General features: G+C 39.1%; 1 protein-coding gene across 33 annotated transcripts in view; it reads right to left on the reverse strand.

Moving 5' to 3' along the window:
- Positions 1-1,389: 1,389 nt before the first annotated feature.
- tou (bromodomain adjacent to zinc finger domain 2B toutatis) overlaps positions 1,390-25,376 on the reverse strand; it is a 1,094,933-nt gene continuing 1,070,946 nt past the window's right edge. For 22 of the 33 annotated variants that reach the window (XM_071667371.1, XM_071667379.1, XM_071667383.1 and 19 more), the window contains one exon: positions 1,392-6,907. In XM_071667371.1, coding sequence (XP_071523472.1) covers positions 6,731-6,907 — 177 coding nt within the window. In that variant the 3' untranslated portion in view covers positions 1,392-6,730. Of the gene's footprint in view, positions 6,908-25,376 lie in introns of all 33 variants that reach the window. The other 11 variants (XM_071667356.1, XM_071667362.1, XM_071667359.1 and 8 more) reach the window with 2 other exon arrangements.

Below are 25,376 nucleotides of genomic sequence, written 5' to 3' on the forward strand. Positions count from 1 at the left end.
ATATATATATATATATATATATATATATATATATATATATATATTTTTTTTTTTTTTTTTTTTTATACTTTGTCGCTGTCTCCCACGTTTGCGAGGTAGCGCAAGGAAACAGACGAAAGAAATGGCCCAACCGCCCCCCCCATACACATGTACATACACACGTCCACACACGCAAATATACATACCTACACAGCTTTCCATGGTTTACCCCAGACGCTTCACATGCCTTGATTCACTCCACTGACAGCACGTCAACCCCTGTATACCACATCGCTCCAATTCACTCTATTCCTTGCCCTCCTTTCACCCTCCTGCATGTTCAGGCCCCGATCACACAAAATCTTTTTCACTCCATCTTTCCACCTCCAATTTGGTCTCCCTCTTCTCCTCGTTCGCTCCACCTCCGACACATATATCCTCTTGGTCAATCTTTCCTCACTCATTCTCTCCATGTGCCCAAACCATTTCAAAACACCCTCTTCTGCTCTCTCAACCATGCTCTTTTTATTTCCACACATCTCTCTTACCCTTACGTTACTTACTCGATCAAACCACCTCACACCACACATTGTCCTCAAACATCTCATTTCCAGCACATCCATCCTCCTGCGCACAACTCTATCCATAGCCCACGCCTCGCAACCATACAACATTGTTGGAACCACTATTCCTTCAAACATACCCATTTTTGCTTTCCGAGATAATGTTCTCGACTTCCACACATTTTTCAAGGCTCCCAAAATTTTCGCCCCCTCCCCCACCCTATGATCCACTTCCGCTTCCATGGTTCCATCCGCTGACAGATCCACTCCCAGATATCTAAAACACTTCACTTCCTCCAGTTTTTCTCCATTCAAACTCACCTCCCAATTGACTTGACCCTCAACCCTACTGTACCTAATAACCTTGCTCTTATTCACATTTACTCTTAACTTTCTTCTTCCACACACTTTACCAAACTCAGTCACCAGCTTCTGCAGTTTCTCACATGAATCAGCCACCAGCGCTGTATCATCAGCGAACAACAACTGACTCACTTCCCAAGCTCTCTCATCCCCAACAGACTTCATACTTGCCCCTCTTTCCAGGACTCTTGCATTTACCTCCCTAACAACCCCATCCATAAACAAATTAAACAACCATGGAGACATCACACACCCCTGCCGCAAACCTACATTCACTGAGAACCAATCACTTTCCTCTCTTCCTACACGTACACATGCCTTACATCCTCGATAAAAACTTTTCACTGCTTCTAACAACTTGCCTCCCACACCATATATTCTTAATACCTTCCACAGAGCATCTCTATCAACTCTATCATATATATATATATATATATATATATATATATATATATATATATATACACACATGTACATATTCATACTTGCTGCCTTCATACATTCCCACCACCACACCACCACACATGAAATGGCAACCCCCCCACCCCAGTAGGTAGTGATACGAAAAGACAACAAAGGCCACATTCACTCACTCTGTCTCTAGCTGTCATGTGCGATGCATCGAAACCACAGCTTCCATTCCATATCCAGGCCCCACAAAACTTTCCATGGTTTACCCCAGACGCTTCACATGCCCTGCTTAAATCCGCTGACAGCATGTCGATCCACGTATACCACATCGTTCCAATTCACTTTATTCCTTGCACACCTATCACCCTCCTGTATGTTCAGGCCCCAATCGTTCAAAATCTTTTTCACTTCATCCTTCTACCTCCAATTCGGTCTCCCACCTCTCATTCCCTCCACCTCTGACACATATGTCCTCTTTGTCAATCTTTCTCACTTTTTCTCTCCATGTGACCAAACCATTTCAATACACCCTCTTCTGCTCTCTCAACCATACTTGTTTTATTACCACACATCTCTCTTGCCCTTTCACTACTTACTCGATCAAACCACCTCACACCACATAATGTCCTCAAACATTTCAATTCCAACACATCCACCCTCCTCCACACAACCCTTTCTATGGCCCATGCCTCACAACTCCTTCTCACTGCATCGCTATCTGTTATCACTTCCCTACTTGCTCCCATCACTGATATTCACATTTGTTCTCATGTCTTATGCACATTATTTACCTCCTTCCAAAACATCTTTTTATTTCTCCCTAAGACTTAATGATACTCTCACTCCAACTCTCATTTGCCCTCATTTTCACCTCTTCCACCTTGCTCTTGATCTCTTGCAGGTTTCTTTCATACAAGTCCCAGTCATTTGCATTACTTCCCAGCAAAAATCTTCCAAATGTCTGTCTTTTCTCTTTCACTAACACTGTTGGAAGCACTATTCCTTCAAACATACCCATTTTTGCTCTCCAAGATAATGTTCTTGCCTTCCACACACTCTTCAACGCTCCCAGAACCTTCACTCCCTTCCCAATCCTGTGATTCACTTCCACTTCCATGGTTCCATCCGCTGCTAAATCCCCTACCAGATATCTAAAACACTTCACTTCCTTCAGTTTTTCTCCATTCAAACTTACCTCCCAATTAACTTGTCCCTCAACCCTACTGAACCTAATAACCTTGCTGCTCTTATTCACATTTTTTTCTAAGCTTTCTTCTTTCACACACTTTACCAAACTCAGTCACCAACTTCTGCAGTTTCTCATCCGAATCATCCACCAATGCTGTATCATCAGCGAACAACAACTGACTCACTTCCCGAGCCCTCTCATCCACAACAGACTGCATACTTGTCCCTCTCTCCAAAACTCTTGCATTCGTCTCCCTAACAACCCCATCCATAAACAAATTAAACAACTATGAAGACATCACCCACCCCTGCCGCAAACCAACATTCACTGAGAACCAATCACTTTCCTCTCTTCCTACTTGTACAGATGCCTTACAGCCTCGATAAAAACTTTTCACTGCTTCTAGCAATTTACTTCCACAACATATACTCTTAATACCTTTCATAGAGCATCTCTATCAACTCTATACATATACATACACATACATATATACACATGTACATATTCATATTTGCTTGCCTTCATCCATTCCTAGAGTTACCCCATCCCACAGGAAACAGCATTGCAAACCCGTTTCAGTGAGGTAGTTCCAGGAAAACACGAAAAAAAGGCCAAATTCATTCACACTTAGTCTCTAGCTGTTGTGTATAATGCACTGAAACCATAGCTCCCTATCCACATCCAGACCCCACAGACCTTTCCATGGTTTACCCCAGACGTTTCACATGCCCTGCCTGGTTCAGTCCATTGATAGAACGTTGACCCTGGTATACCTCATCGTTCCAATTCACTCTATTCCTTGCACACTTTCACCCTCCAGTATGTTGAGGCCCTAGTCACTCAAAATCTTTTTCACTCCATCCTTCTACCTCCAATCTGGTCTGTCACTTCTTGTTACCTCCACCTCTAACACACATATCCCCTTTGTCAGTCTTTCCTCACTCATTCTCTCCATACGTCCAAACCATTTCAACACACCCTCTTCTGCTATCTCTTTTCATTCCACACATCTCTTACCCTTTCATTACTGGATCAAACCACCTCACACAACATACTGTCCTCAAACATTTCATCTCCAACACATCCACCCTCCTCCATACAACCCTATCTATAGCCCATGCCTCACAACCACATAACACTGTTGGAACTATTATTCCTTCAAACATACCCATTTTTGCTCTCCGAGATAATGTTCTCAACTTCCACACATTATTCACTGCTCCCAGAACCTTCGCCCCCTCCCTTACCCTACGACTCACTTCCACTTCCATGGTTCCATTCGCTGCTAAGCCCACTCCCAGATATGTAAAAGACATCACTTCCTCCAGTTTTTCTCCATTCAAACTTACCTCCCAGTTGACTTGTCCCTCACCCCTACTAAACTAAATAACCTTGCTCTTATTCACATTTACTCTTAACTTTCTCCTTTCACATACTGTTCCAAACTCAGTCACCAAGTTCTGCAGTTTCACACTCAAATCAGCCACCAGAGCTGTATCATCGGCAAACAATGACTGGTTCACTTCCCAAGCCCTCTCATCCCTAACGGCCTCCATACTCGCCCCTCTCTCGAAAACTCTTGCATGTACCTCCCTACCCACCCCATCCATAAACAAATTAAACAACCATGGGAACATCACACACCCCTGCAGCAGACCAACATTCACTGGGAACCAATTACTCTCCTCTCTTCCTACTCGTACACATCCCTTACATCCTTGGTAAAAACTAATCACTGCTTCCAGTAATTTCCCTCCCACACCATATACCCAAAAGACTTTCCACAAAGCATCTCTATCAACCCTAACATGTCTTCTCCAGATCCATAAATGCTACATGTACATCCACCTTTTTTTCTAAGTATTTCTATCACATTTTTCAAAGCAAATACATGATCCAAAGCAAACATCTGATCCACACATCCTCTACCACTTCTGAAACCACACTGCTCCACCCCAATCTGATGCTCTGTGCATGCCTTCACCCTCTCAATCAGTCCCCTCCCATATAACTTCCCAGAATAATCCTTTCACATACTTTTCTAAACTCAGTCACCGACTTCTGCAGTTTCACACTGAAATAGCCACCAGAGCTGTATCATCAGTGAACAACAACTGACTCACTTCCTAGGCCCTCTCATCCCCAATGGACTGCATACTCACCCCTCTCTCCAAAACTCTTGCATTTAGGTCCCTAACCACCCCATCCAAACAAATTAAACAACCATGGGAACATCACACACTGCTGCCACAGACTGTCATTCACTGAAAACCAACCAATCTCTTCTCTTCCTATTTTTACACATGCCTTACATCCTTGGTAAAAACTTTTCATTGCTTCTAGCAACTAACCTCCCACACCATATATACTTAAGACCTTCCACAAAGCATCTCTACTGACTCTATCATAAGCCTTCTCCAGATCCATAAATGCTACATATAAATCTATCAGTTTTTCTAAGTATTTCTCACACACACTCTTCCATCAGTTTTTCAAAGTATTTCTCACATACATTCTTCAAAGCAAACACCTGATTCACACATCCTCTACCACATCTGAAACCACACTGCTCCTCCCCAATCTGATACTCTGTACATTCCTTCACCCTCTCAATCAATACCTTCCCATATAATTTCCCAGGAATACTCAACAAACTTATGCCTCTGTAGTTTGAACACACCTCTATCCCCTTTGCCTTTGTACAATGGCACTATGCATGCATTTCGCCAATCCTCAGGCACTTCACCATGATCCATACATACATATATACATATGAAGCAGTCAAGGTACACCATGGAGAAGTAAACTGTGGCACTTAGCTGTGGATGGTAGGTTCTGGTTTTGGTACATTATGTATAAAAGCTTGAGAGTGGATGTATGCATATGAAGCCACTATTTGTTTCTGGCATTACCTCACTAACTAGGCCAGGCAATGAGGAACACAAATTTCAAACTTTTATTTCAAACTTTGTTGTCATTTAAAGCTGCAAAAGTTAAAAAGAAGGATCAGTTTGAATAAAATTTCCATGGAGAATCGAAAACGTTTGGGGAACATCTCTCATAACTTTTGATGAAATGATCTAACAAAGATTTAACAAATGAATCACCCATAACCAGGCTGATAACTCATACTGAATCCTTGCAACTTCTTACAATCACAGCAGGTCTACAATAAGCCTCATATCTATTGTCACAATTTTTATAACTGCCTTTAAAAACATCAAAATCCAAAAGCTAGAGATCTTTTTCATCAGTCAGTTGCAGGTTCTTGCTGCACTGAAATGTCTTAGTTTTTTCTTTTTTTCAAGTCCAGATAGAAGAATGCCTTATGTGTGTACATTCAAAGTGTTTTTTCTTTTTAATACTTCAATTAAGTGAAAGACTCTCCATGACTTCACAACAACTCTGATGACTCTTGCATGAACAACAGTATTTATCATAAGCCAGAAAGTGTGGGGAAGTATGTTAAAGAAAGCTGTGTATCCCTCACTAATGTATGCTAGAGATATGAAACTCTGTCATAGAATAACAGCTAGCAGAGTGCATTTAACTGAAACATATTGTCAAAAAAGTGCAGTTACAGATGTGGACATACGAATGGCTTATTCTGGAATAATGTTAAAGAGTGTGGTGAAGTAAAAATGGAATACTGAAAAGGTAAAGGCATACGGAAATATCAGATGCTCTGAAATATTATATCTTGAAGGAAGAATCTGTAAATACAAGATGTAAAGGGACAGCTGAGCAACCCAGGTAAATTGTGGGTTTATCAAATAGGATATAAACAACAGCTATATTGTACTGAATATTAAGCGATGACAACTCAATACAAACCAATCATGTTTCACTATCAGCAATGATGACATACAATTCATATACCTTTCTGTAAAGATAATGAATAAGAAATTTTCCCATCTGTCATCAACAGTATTACAGATGAATGGGACAATATAGAATATAAAAGAGGTTGGAGTAATAGTACCCATGTTTGAATGGCAGAAGTATAAAGTACAAAAATATGCTGTGCTTGAGGTCTTCTGCATGGGATATCCAGCAACAAACTTGGAAAATTAAGTAACGTTACAAAATAATGGTTAAGTACTGACTTAACCTTAGAGTGTGAATGCACTGCTTTTTCACAATTAGAATAGTCTTACAAATGTGCTGTGCATATGCCCTTAGATTGCAAAAGACTGTGTGCCTGTGTACTTAATTGTGACTTAACTCACACATTGTCATCTAGCTTTTTCTTGATAGCTGAGAGATCCATGGGCTTCTTGATGATCTTCTTGTAGGTTGGGAATTGTCTGGTGTTAACTGGTAAGAGAAATGGCCAAGCATCTTCATGAACCTCCAACTCCGTAATAATACTCCTACACGCAAGCAAGTCTTTCTGTTCTTTCTGAAGATAAGAAAAACAAAAAAGCTTTGAACAGGGAGAAGCCATTTTCTCAGCTATGAGAGGATGTTCTCTCCCAAAGATACCCTTAGTCCACCTCTGAGGGTCAACTGAACCATAATACTCCACCAAAAGTGGGAAAAAGCTCAACCAGTCCACACACACAGCTTTTGAATATATAATGCTATAGTAACTATTTCAAAGGCACACCAATCCTGTCCAATCTACCCACCATCCAGCCATTTGCAAGTACACTATAGCATATTAACCCTAATTAAAAATGGAGAGGATAAGGAATGTTCCTTGAAAGGGACATCACAGAGCAGAAAAATAGCTTCACCCAATTTCAAAGCTTGTTACTTCTGCAAGGGAAATATTCTCTCCAGGGGATGCCCATACCAAATAGCAAGGATACAAGGGGAATGAGGAAGATATCCAATCAGTGCACATTATAATATTAAAAAATTCTTACCTTCCAGACCATAAATGGCTGTAACTAAATGGTAATGAAGGTGCATGGAATTCAGTTCATTATCACACATTTCAATAAATAAATATCTTACCCTCTCCTGGTTAATGACTCAAAGCAGTATTTGATTAAAGATTCCATTTTAAGTACAACTTAATTCAACACTCCACCCCACATCATGTTTAAACATACAAAAATACATCATACAAACCCAATAGCTTTAGAAAGATATGGGACAATCCTAAAGCCTCCATCAGTATTAAAAGAAATGTTATACTTCCATAAAGACCCATAAAAGACTTCAAAATTAAGGAATTTGCATTATTACACTTAATAAAAAAAGTTGACTCAAGTCATGGTGATGAAACTAACTCTTAAGAAACTGGAGGTCCTGTTCAGATGCTGAAATTTCTTTTCTTCTGAACAGTTACTCCATTAAGACAAAAACTGATCAGTCCTTGTATGAAGTACTGCTCTAAGATCAGAGGTAGTTCTAGCTATGCATCCCTACTTGGCAGAGTTGAATCAAAAACGGTCCAACTTATAAATTCTCCCAGGCTAACTTCAAAACTTAACTTGCTTGCCCCATGCCACAATGGTAGCTGGGTGCTTGTGTGGCCTCACCACTAGCTAGAAAACACATTACTCAGCAAGATGCTATGTCACATGATTACAGTATGGCTGTTGGGAACTCAAGAGTAGGCCATTGTGGTAATAGTTTCTCTTCTTACACCTTGAAGCTTTGAAAATCTCTATCCAACTGTCTTTCCCAACAACTGTGACTGGGCACATTTCAAAAGACAGGTTTTTCATTTCCTCCAAAATTCATTAATATTTCCCTTGTATTTTCTTTTTCCCTTTCATTAACCTCTTTATATTTCAATTATGGCCTGGCCTTGATGTGGACTTTTGTATTCAACTGGAGCCTCCAATGTATAAAAAAAAAAAGGGGATGACATATGCAACTCATACTATAATGACAAGAAATACTGCTCCTGAGCAAATCTTTTCCTTTCTTTCATACATGTTCAAGGCAGTATGGCAGTGCCAAGAACAAATTAAGAAAAGGCCTCATTCAGTCACATCCACTGTCTAACATTCATGTGTAAAACACCAAAACCACAGCCCCCACCATCCACAACCTGGCCCTACAGACTTTTCCAAGGTTCCCCCAGCTGCCTCCCATGCCCTAGTTAAATCAATTGACAGTATGTTGTCCCCTGTATACCCCACTCCTCCAATTTATTCCATGCTATGCATGACTTTCACCCTCCCACATGTCCAGGCCCTGAGAACTCAAAATCTTTTTTGCACCATCATTCCATCTCCAATTTGGTCTCCCACTTCTCTTCATCCCTTCCACTTCTGACACAAATATCTTTTTTGTCAACTTCTCCTTACTCATTGCCTCCATATGTCTCCATATGTCTCTAAATCATACATACTCTTCTTATTACAATAATTGACATAAGGAGATCTTGTAAGATATAATGATTTGTAGGCTTTAACATGGAAATGTATCACCATGTATGACTATTTGATCGCTATGGCTTTTCTGCAAGGGATGGCTGAAAACTCGGTTTCTTATAAAGCAACACCGTGTGCTAAAACAGTATGCACTAAGGATAAATCCTGTTTTACTACTGTTGGTAAAATCTATAAATTACATGACATTTTTGTTCAAGAATAGAAAAAATACGAAGAGACTTTACTTAAGCAAAAGCACCTTTCACTTCTTTTCATCCTGGTTTTATACATAAACATTTAAAAAACCTTGACCTGAATCTTCAAGAAGGGGGAGCATTTCTTGTGTAACTCATTCTGTTCCAACCTTTAGAATCAAAAATACAAGTAGGGGAGGGTTTCTGGCACATCACTCCAACAACTTTTACCTGCCTTTTATGACATGCAGGGAATATATGGGTAGTATTCTTTCTCTCCTATTCCCATGGATGCCAGTAATAATACTAATAATAATAATAAAAATATTAAAACTATTACTAATAATAATAATGAGTTTCTATCATGAGAGTTCAGAGTGTGAGTGCACAAGAAAAGAAAGGAATGAGTGGTTCCTGGTGAAGGTATGTCTGCAGTAGGGGTGTGCGAGTCTGCAGTAGGGGTGTGTGATTTCAACATGACTGTCTAATCCATTTATGGATTAGGTGGTGATGGAGGTACATGTGAGGGTTTCGAAGGGAAGGGTAAGTTTGCACTCAGTCTGGAATGGGATGGCCTGGGATGTGAGTCAGGTACTGGCTGTTAATGACACTGATCTAGTGGCAGATCTGAAAGCTGTGAATTAAAGCTGTGAATAAAATTAAGGTTAACAAGTTTAACAGTTATCCCAGGGGATAGGGGAGAAAGAATACTTCCCACATATTCCCTGCTTGTCGAAAAAAGCGACTAAAAGGGGTAGGAGCAGGGGCTGGAAATCCTCCCCTCCAGTTTTACTTTTCCAAAAGAAGGAACAGAGATGGGGGCCAAGTGAGAAATTTCCCTCTAAGACTCAGTCGTCAGTTCTTGAATGCTAACGTGGGAAGTGGTGAGGATATATGGAAAAAAATTAACAGTAAAGACAGACACATTCATTGGAGTATGAGTTTAAATGGTGAGAGCCTGAAGGATGTGGTCTTTTAGATGTCTGGGAATGGACATGGTGGCAGATGGGCTCATAGGAGCAGATGTGAGCCATTGGGTTGGTTGGTCCATTGAGGAGTGTGAGGAAAGAGAGGTCACTGTATGTGAAGGCAAAGAGGGGCATGTCTGATTGTAAAGTAGTCCTGAATGAGTTACACAGATGCGAGATAAGAAAGTATGGATTTGGCTGGTGTTGGAAATGAAATGCTTGAGAACAATACATGGTGTGGATGGGTGATAAAATAAGAAATGGTAGGGTAAGGGAAAGGTGTGGTAGTAAGTATAGAGTGTATGAAGGAGCTGAAGAGGGTGTGCCAAAATAGTTACATAAAGATGATGAGAGAGGAATGGTTTAGAGAGATAATATACATGTCAAAATATAGGGAACAAGATGGGGAAAACTGAAGGGAGGTTAAGGGATGGAGTGGAATATGCTTTCAGCGATTGCAAATGGAACATACAGGAAAGTGAGGCATGTATGGGATGGAGCAAACTGGAGCAATGATAAACAAGGGATAATGAGCTGTATATGGACATCTAAAAGACTGCCAGGAAAACCATGGAAAGGTCGGTGGGGCTTAGCCGTAGATGGACATTCTGGTTATAGAACACTGTACATAACAGAGTGGATGAGAGCAAGTGAGGCCATTCTTCATCTGTTCCTGGAGCTACATTGCTGTGGGAAATTGTGAACAAGTATGAACAACAATAACACCAACAACAACACTATTAAGAAGAAGAAAGTTGGGAGTGGGTGTGAATGGGAGCAAGGTTATTAGGTACAGTGGGGGTGAGGGTCAAGTCAATTGGGAGGTGAGTTTGAATGGAGAAAAACTGGAGGAAGTGAAGTGTTTTAGATGTCTGGGAGTGGATCTGTCAGCGGATGGAACCATGGAAGCGGAAGTGGATCATAGGGTGGGGGAGGGGGCGAAAATTTTGGGAGCCTTGAAAAATGTGTGGAAGTCGAGAACATTATCTCGGAAAGCAAAAATGGGTATGTTTGAGGGAATGGTGGTTCCAACAATGTTGTATGGTTGCGAGGCGTGGGCTATGGATAGAGATGTGCGCAGGAGGATGGATGTGCTGGAAATGAGATGTCTGAGGACAATGTGTGGTGTGAGGTGGTTTGATCGAGTAAGTAACGTAAGGGTAAGAGAGATGTGTGGAAATAAAAAGAGCGTGGTTGAGAGAGCAGGAGAGGGTGTTTTGAAATGGTTTGGGCACATGGAGAGAATGAGTGAGGAGAGATTGACCAAGAGTATATATGTGTCGGAGGTGGAGGGAACGAGGAGAAGAGGGGGACCAAATTGGAGGTGGAAAGATGGAGTGAAAAAGATTTTGTGTGATCGGGGCCTGAACATGCAGGAGGGTGAAAGGAGGGCAAGAAATAGAGTGAATTGGAGTCATGTGGTATACAGGGGTTGACGTGCTGTCAGTGGATTGAAGCAAGGCATGTGAAGCGTCTGGGGTAAACCATGGAAGGCTGTGTAGGTGTGTGTATTTGCGTGTGTGGGCGTGTGTATGTGTGTGTGTGTGGGGGGGGGGGTTGGGCCATTTCTTTCGTCTGTTTCCTTGCGCTACCTCGCAAACGCGGGAGACAGCGACAAAGTATAAAAAAAAAAAAAAAAAAAAAAAATAATAATAATACGATAAAAATGGATACGCATGAAGGTATATTAGTCCTACCAATATCATATGAACATGAGGCATGGGCTATAAATAAGGCTGAGTAGAGGAGGGTGGATATGTTAGAAAGAAAATGTTTTGAGGACAATATGTGGTGTGAGGTGGTTTGATCAAGTAAGTAATGAAAGGGTAAGATAGAAGTGTGGTAATAAAAAGAGCATGGCTGAGAGACAGTTGAAGAGGGTGTATTGAAATGGTTTGTACTTAGGGAGAGAATAAATGAGTGAGGAATGGTTGACAAATAGGATATAAGTGTCAGAAGTGGAGGGAACAAGGAGAACAGGGAAACCAAACTGGATTAAAAGAATAATGGAGTGTAAAAGATTTTGAATGAACGGGTGGGACCTGAACATACAGGAGGCTGAAAGGCATGCATGGGATAGTGTAAATTGGAACAATGTGGTATATAGGGGTTGATGTGCTGTTAATGGACTGAGCCAGGGCATGTGAAGCATCCAAAGTAAACCATGAAAAGGTCTATGGAGTATGGATGAGGATAGGGAGCTTTCTTTAACTGTTCCTGGTGCTCCCTCACTTATGCAGAAAATGGTGTTGCAAGTATGAAAGGATATTGTATTATCATGAAACAATTTTCCAGGGGTTTCTCCACCTGCAAGGCTATACTTCACTCAATAGCAAGGATTGGATGGATTTCTCTGATTTGTCAGCTGACAATGATACAGAATCACCAAAGGTAACTTTCTACTTGTAGCATAACCTCAAACTGGTGGATTCCAGTGACACCTATATATAAAGAGAGCTCTCATATAACAATGACAAAGGACATTTGAATGTTGTTAAAATTTTTGGAATGACACTAATTTCTTATTTCAGTGAAAATTTGAAAGAAATTCATATTACTAATACACAATCTCAATAATTTTTCATTAATAATGAAATATTTGAAAGTCATATTGCCTTTCACAATGATGCCAAGGATATACAATATTCTTTTTACTTAAAGTACTAGGAAATTTGCTTGGAATCATACTTCACCTTTTCAGGAATGCCAGGTTTACATTCAAGTATCAGTCTTTAAGTGCCATGTAAGTGAAAACTACCTGATTTTGGCATTGATGAAATTAAGAAGCAAGATGTGACTGAGTTGCTGGAGCTACATTCTAAGGACAAAAAAAAAAAAAAAAAAAAAAAAAAAAAAAAAAAAAAATCAAGATGAAGGAGGTAATAGTACATTCCCTACCACTGGGAGGTTTATAAACAAGAGCTTAACAGAAGTGTTTGATTATTCAGATAAGATGGCGAACCTCATTTATGACATGGATCCTGATATTCTTTAAAAAGCTTACAAATATATAACACCTCTATCATTTCATAAGGTGAACTCTCAGGACTATGCACATAATTCTATGTGTTGAAACTGTAATAATATAAACTGATTGCAGCATCTGAGAATGCACAACCATCATGTCAGATATATAAGCTATTTATTAGCAAATAACAGGAATGGATGAAGGCAAGCAAGTATGAATATGTCATGTGTATATATGTCTGTGTATGTATAGGAATGTATATGTGCATGTATGGGTGTTATGCATACATTTGTGTATGTGAGTGGATGGGCCATTTTTCATGTTTCCTGGCACTACCTCACTGACATGGGAAACAGCGATCAAATATAATAAATAAACAAAAAACAACTTATCCATGAAGTAATATGCATGGACCCTAATTCCAATTTGACTGCCTGCATATTCACTCTCAATGGGAAAGAATGTAGTATACAGCCTGACACATCAAAATGTGTTAAGGTTAACTTAAGGAAGAGAATATGTCAATATCTAATGTACCTACAGAATGAAATGATACCTGATGATACTTGAAAGCTGTCAATGGCATTATAGTGGAATCTCCAGAATCCAAGCCAAAATGCTTAAAACATACAAGATGATCCAGCTTAAGTACCTTCAGAGACAGAAAAAATATTGTTAGGATGTTTTTACATGTACCTGAATACCTCTAAGCAAGCAGGAATAAGGATCATCTATCTCATAAATGATAATCGTAGGAATGAAAGTTGTAAATGCTTGATCATGAAGAATCACATAAGAACCCTTTCAAATTTGCCTTGCTGATCATTTGTTATCAAAATGTTGTAAAGTTTGTCTTGGTAGGCATGGATCACCAAATATTTTACATAACCCACTCACCATGAGACTGTCTGTAGCACCCAATATGATATCTATACAGTTTTCATATTTCAAAATCATCACATCAAAAGAATGTCTTTTATCTAGTTCATCAAAGAGAGTCTACATACATTATGGGCTAACCATTAAGATCCTGCACATGCACATAAGCATGCACTGTGCTGCTTGATGTATCATATTAAAAGACTTTTAAGTCTGTGATGTATTACAAAGTGTTGTGCTGCCTGCTGCATCACAGAGAGAGAGAGACACTGTACAAAGAAACATCCACATATGGTCTGCTGCTTGACACATCATACAAGACCTAGTACAGTCAAAGGCATGCCCACATATTTTGTGCTACTTGGGGCATTAAAGAAGACCTTTTACAATCAACGATGCATCATCTTGATCTGTCCTTCTAAATGCAACATAAAAGGAAGTCTTCAGTGGTCAAAGACAATTCAGCATGTTCTGTGCTGCTTGAATAGTCAATGATGTATCATAATGCACTGCGCTGCTTGATGCATTACAGACTGAGATAATATTCAGTCAATCACATTTGCATGCCTTATGCTGATGGACACATGACAAATGAGACAATGTAATAACAAAGACACAGCAAAATGCACTGTGTTGCTAAATATGTCAGAAGAGAGTACAAAGACACTATGAATTGTATTGCTTGATGCATCATATGAGAAAATGTATATGCAAAGAAATATCCGCACATGCTGTGCTGCTATATGTATCACGTATGTTTTCATATCCTTATGTCTCTGCTGTCTAGGCGGGTACACAGAAATAAAAGATGAATAAACAATGTTTCCTTGCAGGACATTGCTATCAATAAAAAAGGTATATATTTGTACACTCTGCAAAAGAAAAGGGCAAGGCTAATCCTGACATTAGTGCTTGGTAATGTGTATTACATTAATAAATATACATTGAAAAAATCCATCATCATTGACGGACAAATCTTTTTTCCCCATACCACTGTCATTAAAACACTCACTCCAAACATCTACAACTAATGCTGGCATTAGCCTGCTGACAAGAAAATGAATCAAGTTTTATTCAGAACTGTCCAAAGTATGTTACAAATACCAGCAGCAGAAACCTAAAAAGAATATTCATATCATGAGGGTCAAGGGGAGGTAGAAATACCTAATCTCCTTCTGTGAACCAGCAAAGTTATGCCAGCTTCTGTACGCAAATGGCATAAGATTGAGAACATCCAAAGACAAACCCTAAACAGATTTACACTGTATCTGAAAGATGTGGAAGGTATCATTTTAGGTTTAGAATATTTGCCATATTGTCATTTAAATCAGATTAAAATAATTCATATGTCCATAATATGGTGTTCTGCATTGTCATATCATCATTTACACAAAAACATAAGTAAGAAAAATAACCACAGCAAATATCAGATTTAATTTTTCACCAGATATTTATCACTTTTCAAGATCCTTCACTTCTTGCACATGCATGTATTAATACTATCAATATGTAATGAATATTGGTATTCAAATTTATCTTTCCATGATAAATAATGATTTTTTTTTTTTTTTTCATACTATTCGCTATTTCCCGCGATAGCGAGGTAGCGTTAAGAACAGAGGACTGGGCCTTTGAGGGAATATCCTCACCTGGACCTCTTCTCTGTTCCTTCTTTTGGAAAATTAAAAAACAAAAATAATGATATTACCTATTAAATGACTTAGTTGAGTCAATTTATGTGCCATTTATGGAAGAACAGTTTTCACATATTTCTGTATTGATGCATATAATCCTTTTTGTCTACGCTGCATGGATTTTAAGGAATTTAGTGCCAGATCTAGAAAAATATCTCCTTTTCAGAAAGAAAAACTAGAAGAAAATGTGAAAATAATATTTTCATTCTTTGGTGGCTTACTGACGCTTTTGATGGCACCCTTGAAAATTAATAACACAGCAAAATTGTAAAAGTTTTCATTAGTGGCAACTGTTCTACACACTTTGAGACTTCTTAGCAGAGGAGAGACAACTCTAGCTCACACTACTGTGCATTATAGACACACAAGCTAATCTTCAAGTAAAATAAACATGGTCCCAGAATAGCAACAAGTTTAAGCCATGTCGTGTCAAATCAAATTTCTGCACCTTTAAATACTAAAGCTCAGTTGTTTATACTTAACTTTTTTCATTATAATTACAAACTCAAACATCACATTCTGATGATACTTTTTCATTGCGTCCAGATTTTTTTCTGAGAGAGAGAGAGAGTGAGAGAGAGAGAGAGATTGTCATTTGCTTGTTATCTAAATGCACCTTATATGAAAATCTATGTTTTGTCTATATAAAAACCTGATATTTGTCTATCAAGCATGACATCAAAAAACTATCACAGCAACTTAAAACTGAGGCATTACTGAAACACACAATGATGAGATACTGCCCTGGCTTCTAAAATAACCAGTACAAAAATGCCACATCTTTAATTATTTTTTCTTATTTCTTTTCAGCTGAATTGACTGCAAACTGGGACCACATCTATTGCGGATCAGTGCTATATTTCAATGAAAGTTTTAATCCATAGGATTTATGATCATCCTCAAATATAAAATTGGTTCAGACATCTTAAGATTTTATAAGACCACCCAGTCATCAGGTTATTTGAACAAATCAGAAAATTTTCACATTAAGATGCTAAACACTTTCTTGGTAAAATAAAAGCAAGAATAAATCCTAAATTTTGTATAGTGAGGCATGAAAGGACAGGGACGTGAGGAGAATCCTTTGCCATGGCCAGCCCCCAGGAGGGAGTTCCTAAAGGAAAAGAGCATCAGAGATATAGCTAGATAAATGATAATTCGACTGACTTGTCTAAACTTCCAATGGGGTTGTAATGTTATATGAAACAATTACCAGACATTAAAATATGTTTAATACAAGAATGTCTTCCTTAAGAAGACAGTGCAACAATATTTGTCTCATCAATAAACCAAAAGTAACTGGACAACGACTCAAATGGTTCTGAAACCAAGTTAATGGTATATCATCTATCAATTAGTTCTCTTGTCATTTACAAATACTCAAACAAGACTGGCTAAGCACAGAAGCAATTCTACTATGCCAATGGGTTTGGGTGCATACGTTTTGGAACTGAAATGGAAAATGCCTACTGCATTTCCATTCATAAAATTCAGAGCAAATAATTTGTGGCTTATAAGTTCTAACAAATCCCAAGGCTCACAAGAGTCACAAATCTGCTTTCAAATGACAAAAAATAAGCAAAGTGACAATGAATTTTAATTACATCCAATGCTGTTCATGGCTCAAAATAAACATTTTAAGCTCATAGGAACAATGCTTTGATTTCCAAATGAAACCCCCAGTTACAAGTTTTCTTGGTCAATTTTTCAATATTTCTGAAAAAGGTACAGTATATCAAAATGACATTGAGGATCTTGCTGGGTACTGAGATGAAGTGCTGAACACAAAAATTAATAACTGGCAAAAAATGTGGCCAGATCCTGTGAATAAATTTGAAGGTTCTCCCAAAATAAAGCTCATGTGGGTTTTACTTGACTAAAAAACAGTGATATCAACTGGTTGTTAGAATAAAATAGAAAAATAGTACTGCATGAAAATCTGATGGAAATAAATCATGGCTGGGCTTCTATCATCATCATCAGTTTAGTTTGGACATTGTTTCACCCTAAAACAGTCCTTATAAACATCATCATTTTGTGTTTTCAGGAAAATATTTCTTCCTGTGACTATAATCTTGAAATGGTTTGGTCACATGGAGCGAATGAGTGAGGAAAGATTGACAAAGAGGATATATGTGTCAGAGGTGGAGGGAACGAGGAGAAGTGGGAGACCGAACTGGAGGTGGAAAGATGGAGTGAAAAATATTTTGAGTGATCCGGGCCGGAACATACAGGAGGGTGAAAGGCGTGCAAGGAATAGAGTGAATTGGAACGCTGTGGTATACCAGGGTCGACGTGCTGTCAATGGATTGAACTAGGGCATGTGAAGCGTCTGGGGTAAACCATGGAAAGTTCTGTGGGGCCTGGATGTGGAAAGGGAGCTGTGGTTTCGGTGCATTATCACATGACAGCTAGAGACTGAATGTGAATGAATGTGGCCTTTGTTGTCTTTTCCTAGCGCTACCTTGCACACGAGGGGGGAGGGGGTTGTTATTTCATGTGTGGCGGGGTGGCGATGGGAATAAATAAAGGCAAACAGAATGAATTATGTACATGTGTATATATGTATATGTCCGTGTGTGTATATATATATGTATATGTTGAGATGTATAGGTATGTATATTTGTGTGTGTGGACATGTATGTATATACATGTGTATGTGGGTGGGTTGGGACATTCTTTCATCAGTTTCCTTGCGCTACCTCGCTAACGCGGGAGACAGCGAAAAAAAAAGTATAATTCCCTAGACATATTGGTAGTCAATAGGAGAATCTGCTTCACTTTACCACACTTTCAAATAGCAAATGGTTTTCTTGGAGTGGAACTCTTTAAGTAATCAATGCATAAGTGTAACAAAATGCAGTGTCTATTGTAATGTCTGACTGACATCAACACAGAATCCATGCACTCCAGTTAAAAGACCAAATTATCCAATTTCTTTATACTTTTATACTCTTAATACATGTGTTCAGCAACCTTAAAAGTTTAAGATGCAAAATAAATATCCCATGAAGTAGGGTGTGCAGATAAAGATGAAGGAAAAACACCATCTATTACCTAACTGAGGCACTCCAGACAGAGGTGAAATTAATAATGTTAATTGTAAAATGAAGTGAAAACTATGCATTGGAAATAACATGCTGCCAGAATTATAGAACATTTTTCCATTTGTAGCTTGAAATTATGGATGAATATAAAAGGAGATTAATTGACTGTCATGTCAGAGGTGGAAAAACCATAACCACAACTATGGGATACAAAAATAATCATAAAAAAGAATGCATTTCGTAAAAGATAAAATGACAGTGCAATAAAATATCAAACAGAATTATTTAGCAACTAATGATTAATAAAACAGGTTATTCAAGTTAGAAATTTCAAAAGAAATCCAACTTTCCATACTCACCTTCTATATGAAATGGCTTAATTGGCAATTTTCCATCTAATCTAGTAAAAATGATCAATTTATCCATCTATCTTTATCTCTGATGCCCATTCTCCCTGGGAACTCCCATCAAAGGAGGGCCACAGCAAAAGGTTTCAACTTATCCCTATCCTTACGTGCCTCCCTCTAATACACCATTCAACGTATTTTTCCACCATTTCTCTTCCTCCAGTATCCCTCCACCCAACTGGCCCATGTCACAGGTGGTCATCCTCTCACACCAACCCCTTTAACTGTACTATCATACACTCTCCATGTAAACTCCCAGTCCTGCATTCTTTCCACATGCCCAAACCGCCTCAAAGTATTACGTTTCACCCATTCTACCATTCCACAATTCATTCCCTGCCATAATACATCTCTCATACACCTTTCATTTCTTTCTTCATTCCATCTAGTCACACCACATGCCCTTCTCAAACAGCTCATCCCCACATCCTAATTCTTGACCTCTGTGACTCATTCCATGTTCATGTTTTGGCTGCTGTGCCTTAATCCTCTCTTCACTTCATTGTTCTATTAAGGGACCCAATGACTCTTCTGCCCTTTACAGCTCTCTCCCTTATCTCTCTTTCCATATCACCACACTTACCCATGACACCTCCTATATACTTGAATTCTCTCACTTCTTCCAGTTTTCCCCCCATCTATGTGGTTTTACAAAATATATACTTTCACTCTGTTTTCTTTCAAACACCACTACTTTAGTTTTAATTGTATTTACCTTCAATCACCTATGCTTACACACATAATAAAACACACTTACAACCTTCTGCAACTCCTCTTCACTCTCAGCACTCAACACAGTATCATCTACAAACAGGCTTGCCACTAGTCACCATATCTCACTGCCACTCTCCATCTCTGCACCCCTTTTCCATTGTTTTGCTTTCATCTCTCTTATTACTCCATCTATATACATACTAAAAAGCCACAGTGACATCACACAGCCCTTCCTCACACCTACATGTGTCCCAAAACTTTCACTTAACTCTTCATCTACTCTTACATAATTGCTCCTCAACAAAAGACTTTCACACAATCCAACAGTATACCTATACCATATATCCTTAACACATCCCATAATGCATTCCACTCAACTCAGTCATACACTTTTTCCAGATCCACAAAAGCTGCATACAATCTTTTACCTTTTGCTTAATACTTTTCCATAGTAAATTCTACTAAAAAAAAATTTAATCCACAAATCCCCTACCTTTCCTAAAATCACCTTGCTCTTCGCTTATTCTGCATTCAGTAACTTCCATCACTCTATCAATTAATATTCTTGCATACACTTTTCCTGGTGTACTTAACAGACTTATTCCCTATAACTGCTACATACATCCTTAGCACCTTTTCCTTTGATAAAAGAATGATAATAGCTTTCACCCAATCCTCAGGCAAAGCCATCTGTATTCATGCTAAATCACATATAAGATGAATCCACTCCATCACACTGGAGGAGAAAGTGTGATAGAGTTGATTAGCCTATCTCAAATATTCAAAGCATTACTTTAAAATATCCAATGTTAGAGGGAATCTACATTTATCAAAGATGAGAATTATGTCCTTCAATATGTAAATCCATTAATATGACTGTAACCAAATCTTCAATGGGCAGGTGTTTCCAATCTTTCATCTAAAAAATACTCAACCATTTTTTTTTTGTAATTCTGATATTCTTATGTTATGGGCAGTATTCTAATGTTGCCAAAGCTATTTATCTACATATAATAATAGTCTGCATAAGGGAATAATGAGGATGAAATCATAAGTACTACTATTCAATGACAACTTAGCAACTCCAATAAATATTTTCCTTTGTCCCTTCATTACTGAGGATAAAATTAGGTTATCAAAAGAAACTTTTGATTAATCTGGCTTCAAAGGAAAATGATGTCTGTTTGACATAACCAAAGTAAGGAGATGGGATAAGACTGTTGGATCACAAAATATGACAGAATTGTCATTTTCAAACACTTTAAGGAAGCCATAAACTTCAACTGTAAGATCACATGCAGTTTTTGGAAGAGCACTCATACTAGTTGTATCAGAAGAACTTGTAACAATATGATCAGGAACCATAACTTAAGCCAGCAACTGAGATTTCATCAGAATGGTTCATCTTTTAATTGCCAAAGATATATCACTACATGGTTTTATAGATACAGGCAAACACAATTGAAACAAAGAAGTAAATGGCATCTTACAAAGGATTAAAACAATCAAACCACTGTGAAGGAATGGTCACAAAAATCCATGACACTCAGCACTTGCAATGTACAGAGATATACAGAAAAAAAAAGACACTCAAGAAGAAGCCTTACATCATTCTAACAAGAAGGATAATCATTTGTATTTAGCAGTGACTTTACACATATACATAGTGGCTTCTTACATCCTTAACTTTCTCTACATACTCTATTTTACATAAAAAATAGTTTAACATAAGAGTGTTGTACCATCAGGAAGAAATACAAAGCGAAACGATGAGGTATATTGGGGTCGACGTGCTGTTAATGGACTGAACCAGGGAATGTGAAACGTCTGAGGAGCTTGGAGCCTAGATAAGGAGCTGAGGTTCTGGAGCATTACACATGACACCTAGAGACTGAGTGTGAACGAATGTGGCCTTAATTGTCTGTTTTCCTAGCACTAACTGAAGCAGAAGGAGACAATGTTGTTTCCTGTGGGGTAGGGTAGCCCCAGCGATGGATGAAGGAATGCAAGTATGAATATGTACATGTGTATATATGTATATGTCTGTGTATGTGTATATATACAAATATATATGTTCATATGTATATGTGGGTGTATGGACATTTGTGTATGTATATATATATAATATATATATATATATATATATATATATATATATATATATATATATATATATTATCCCTGGGGATAGGGGAGAAAGAATACTTCCCACGTATTCCCTGCGTGTCATAGAAGGCGACTAAAAGGGGAGGGAGCGGGTGGCTGGAAATCCTCCCCTCTCGTTTTCTTTTTAATTTTCCAAAAGAAGGAACAGAGAAGGGGGCCAGGTGAGGATATTCCCTCTAAGGCCCAGTCCACTGTTCTTAACACTACCTCGCTAATGCGGGAAATGGCGAATAGTATGAAAGGAAAAATATATATATATATATATATATATATATATATATATATATATATATATATATATATATATATATATCCCTGGGGATAGGGGAGAAAGAATACTTCCCATGTATTCCCTGCGTGTCATAGAAGGTGACTAAAAGGGGAGGGAGCGGGGGACTGGAAATCCTCCCCTCTCTTTTTTTTTTCTTTTTTTTTTTTAAAGAAAGAACAGAGGGGGCCAGGTGAGGATATTCCAAAAAAGGCCCATTCCTCTGTTCTTAATGCTACCTCGCTAATGCAGGAAATGACGAATAGTTTAAAAGAAAAAGAAAGAATATATATATGTTGGGGTGAAGAGGGTGGTGAGAGTAAGTGAGCTTGGGAAGAAGACTTGTGTGAGGAAGTACCAGGAGAGACTGAGTACAGAATGGAGAAAGGTGAGAACAAAGGACGAAAGGGGAGTGGGGGAGGAATGGGGAGTATTTAGGGAAGCAGTGATGGCTTGCGCAAAAGGTGCTTGTGGCATGAGAAGTGTGGGAGGTGGGTTGATTAGAAAGGGTAGGGAGTGGTGGGATGAAGAAGTAAGACTATTAGTGAAAGAGAAGAGAGAGGCATATGGACGATTTTTGAAGGGAAAAAATGCAAATGAGCAGGAGATGTATAAAAGAAAGAGGCAGGAGGTCAAGAGAAAGGTGCAAGAGGTGAAAAAGAGGGCAAATGAGAGTTGAGGTGAGAGAGTATCATTAATTTTAGTGAGAATAAAAAGATGTTCTGGAAGGAGGTAAATAAAGTGCGTAAGACAAGGGAGCAAATGGGAACTTCAGTGAAGGGGGCTAATGGGGAGGTGATAACAAGTAGTGGTGATGTGAGAAGGAGATGGAGAGAGTATTTTGAAGGGTTGTTGAATGAGTTTGATGATAGAGTGGCAGATATAGGGTGTTTTGGTCGAGGTGGTGTGCAAAGTGAGAGGGTTAGGGAAAATGATTTGGTAAACAGAGAAGAGGTAGTAAAAGCTTTGCAGAAGATGAAAGCCGGCAAGGCAGAGGGTTTGGATGGTATTGCAGTGGAATTTATTACAAAAAGGGGGGTGACTGTATTGTTGACTGGTTGGTAATATCATTTAATGTACGTATGATTCATGGTGAGGTGCCTGAGGATTGGCAGAATGCTTGCATAGTGTCATTGCAAAAAGGCACAGGGGTTAAGAGTGAGTGCTCAAATTACTGAGGTATAAGTTTGTTGAGTATTCCTGGTAAATTATATGGGAGGGTATTGATTGAGAGGGTGAAGGCATGTACAAAGCATCAGATTGGGGAAGAGCAGTGTGGTTTCAGAAGTGGTAGAGGAAGTGTGGATCAGGTGTTTGCTTTGAAGAATGTATGTGAGAAATACTTAGAAAAGCAAATGGATTTGTATGTAGCATTTATGGATCTGGAGAAGGCATATGATAGAGCTGATAGAGATGCTCTGTGGAAGGTACTAAGAATATATGGTGTGGGAGGAAAGTTGTTAGAAGCAGTGAAAAGTTTTTATCGAGGATGTAAGGCATGTGTACGTGTAGGAAGAGAGGAAAGTGATTGGTTCTCAAGAATGTAGGTTTGCGGCAGGGGTGTGTGATGTCTCCATGGTTGTTTAATTTGTTTATGGATGGGGTTGTTAGGGAGGTGAATGCAAGAGTTTTGGAAAGAGAGGCAAGTATGCAGTTTGTTGGGGATGAGAGAGCTTGGGAAGTGAGTCAGTTGTTATTCACTGATGATACAGCGCTGGTGGCTGATTCATGTGAGAAACTACAGAAGCTGGTGACTGTGTTTGGTAAGGTGTGTGAAAGATGAAAGTTAAGAGTAAATGTGAATAAGAGCAAGGTTATTAGGTACAGTAGGGTTGAGGGTCAAGTCAATTGGGAGGTAAGTTTGAATGGAGAAAAACTGGAGGAAGTAAAGTGTTTTAGATATCTGGGAGTGGATCTGGCAGTGGATGGAACCATGGAAGCGGAAGTGAATCATAGGGTGGGGGAGGAGGCGAAAATCCTGGGAGCCTTGAAGAATGTGTGGAAGTCGAGAACATTATCTCCGAAAGCAAAAATGGCTATGTTTGAAATAATAGTGGTTCCAACAATGTTGTATGGTTGCGAGGCGTGGGCTATGGATAGAGTTGTGTGCAGGAGGATGGATGTGCTGGAAATGAGATGTTTGAGGACAATATGTGGTTTTTTTTTTTTTCTTTTTTTTTTTTTTATACTTTGTCGCTGTCTCCCGCGTTTGCGAGGTAGCGCAAGGAAACAGACGAAAGAAATGGCCCAACCCCCCCCCATACACATGTACATACACACGTCCACACACGCAAATATACATACCTACACAGCTTTCCATGGTTTACCCCGGACGCTTCACATGCCTTGATTCAATCCACTGACAGCACGTCAACCCCGGTATACCACATCGCTCCAATTCACTCTATTTCTTGCCCTCCTTTCACCCTCCTGCATGTTCAGGCCCCGATCACACAAAATCCTTTTCACTCCATCTTTCCACCTCCAATTTGGTCTCCCTCTTCTCCTCGTTCCCTCCACCTCCGACACATATATCCTCTTGGTCAATCTTTCCTCACTCATTCTCTCCATGTGCCCAAACCATTTCAAAACACCCTCTTCTGCTCTCTCAACCACGCTCTTTTTATTTCCACACATCTCTCTTACCCTTACGTTACTTACTCGATCAAACCACCTCACACCACACATTGTCCTCAAACATCTCATTTCCAGCACATCCATCCTCCTGCGCACAACTCTATCCATAGCCCACGCCTCGCAACCATACAACATTGTTGGAACCACTATTCCTTCAAACATACCCATTTTTGCTTTCCGGGATAATGTTCTCGACTTCCACACATTTTTCAAGGCTCCCAAAATTTTCGCCCCCTCCCCCACCCTATGATCCACTTCCGCTTCCATGGTTCCATCCGCTGACAGATCCACTCCCAGATATCTAAAACACTTCACTTCCTCCAGTTTTTCTCCATTCAAACTCACCTCCCAATTGACTTGACCCTCAACCCTACTGTACCTAATAACCTTGCTCTTATTCACATTTACTCTTAACTTTCTTCTTCCACACACTTTACCAAACTCCGTCACCAGCTTCTGCAGTTTCTCACATGAATCCGCCACCAGCGCTGTATCATCAGCGAACAACAACTGACTCACTTCCCAAGCTCTCTCATCCCCAACAGACTTCATACTTGCCCCTCTTTCCAAAACTCTTGCATTTACCTCCCTAAC

This window comes from Panulirus ornatus, chromosome 12, assembly GCF_036320965.1.
Source record: "Panulirus ornatus isolate Po-2019 chromosome 12, ASM3632096v1, whole genome shotgun sequence".
Classification (NCBI taxonomy): domain Eukaryota; kingdom Metazoa; phylum Arthropoda; class Malacostraca; order Decapoda; family Palinuridae; genus Panulirus; species Panulirus ornatus.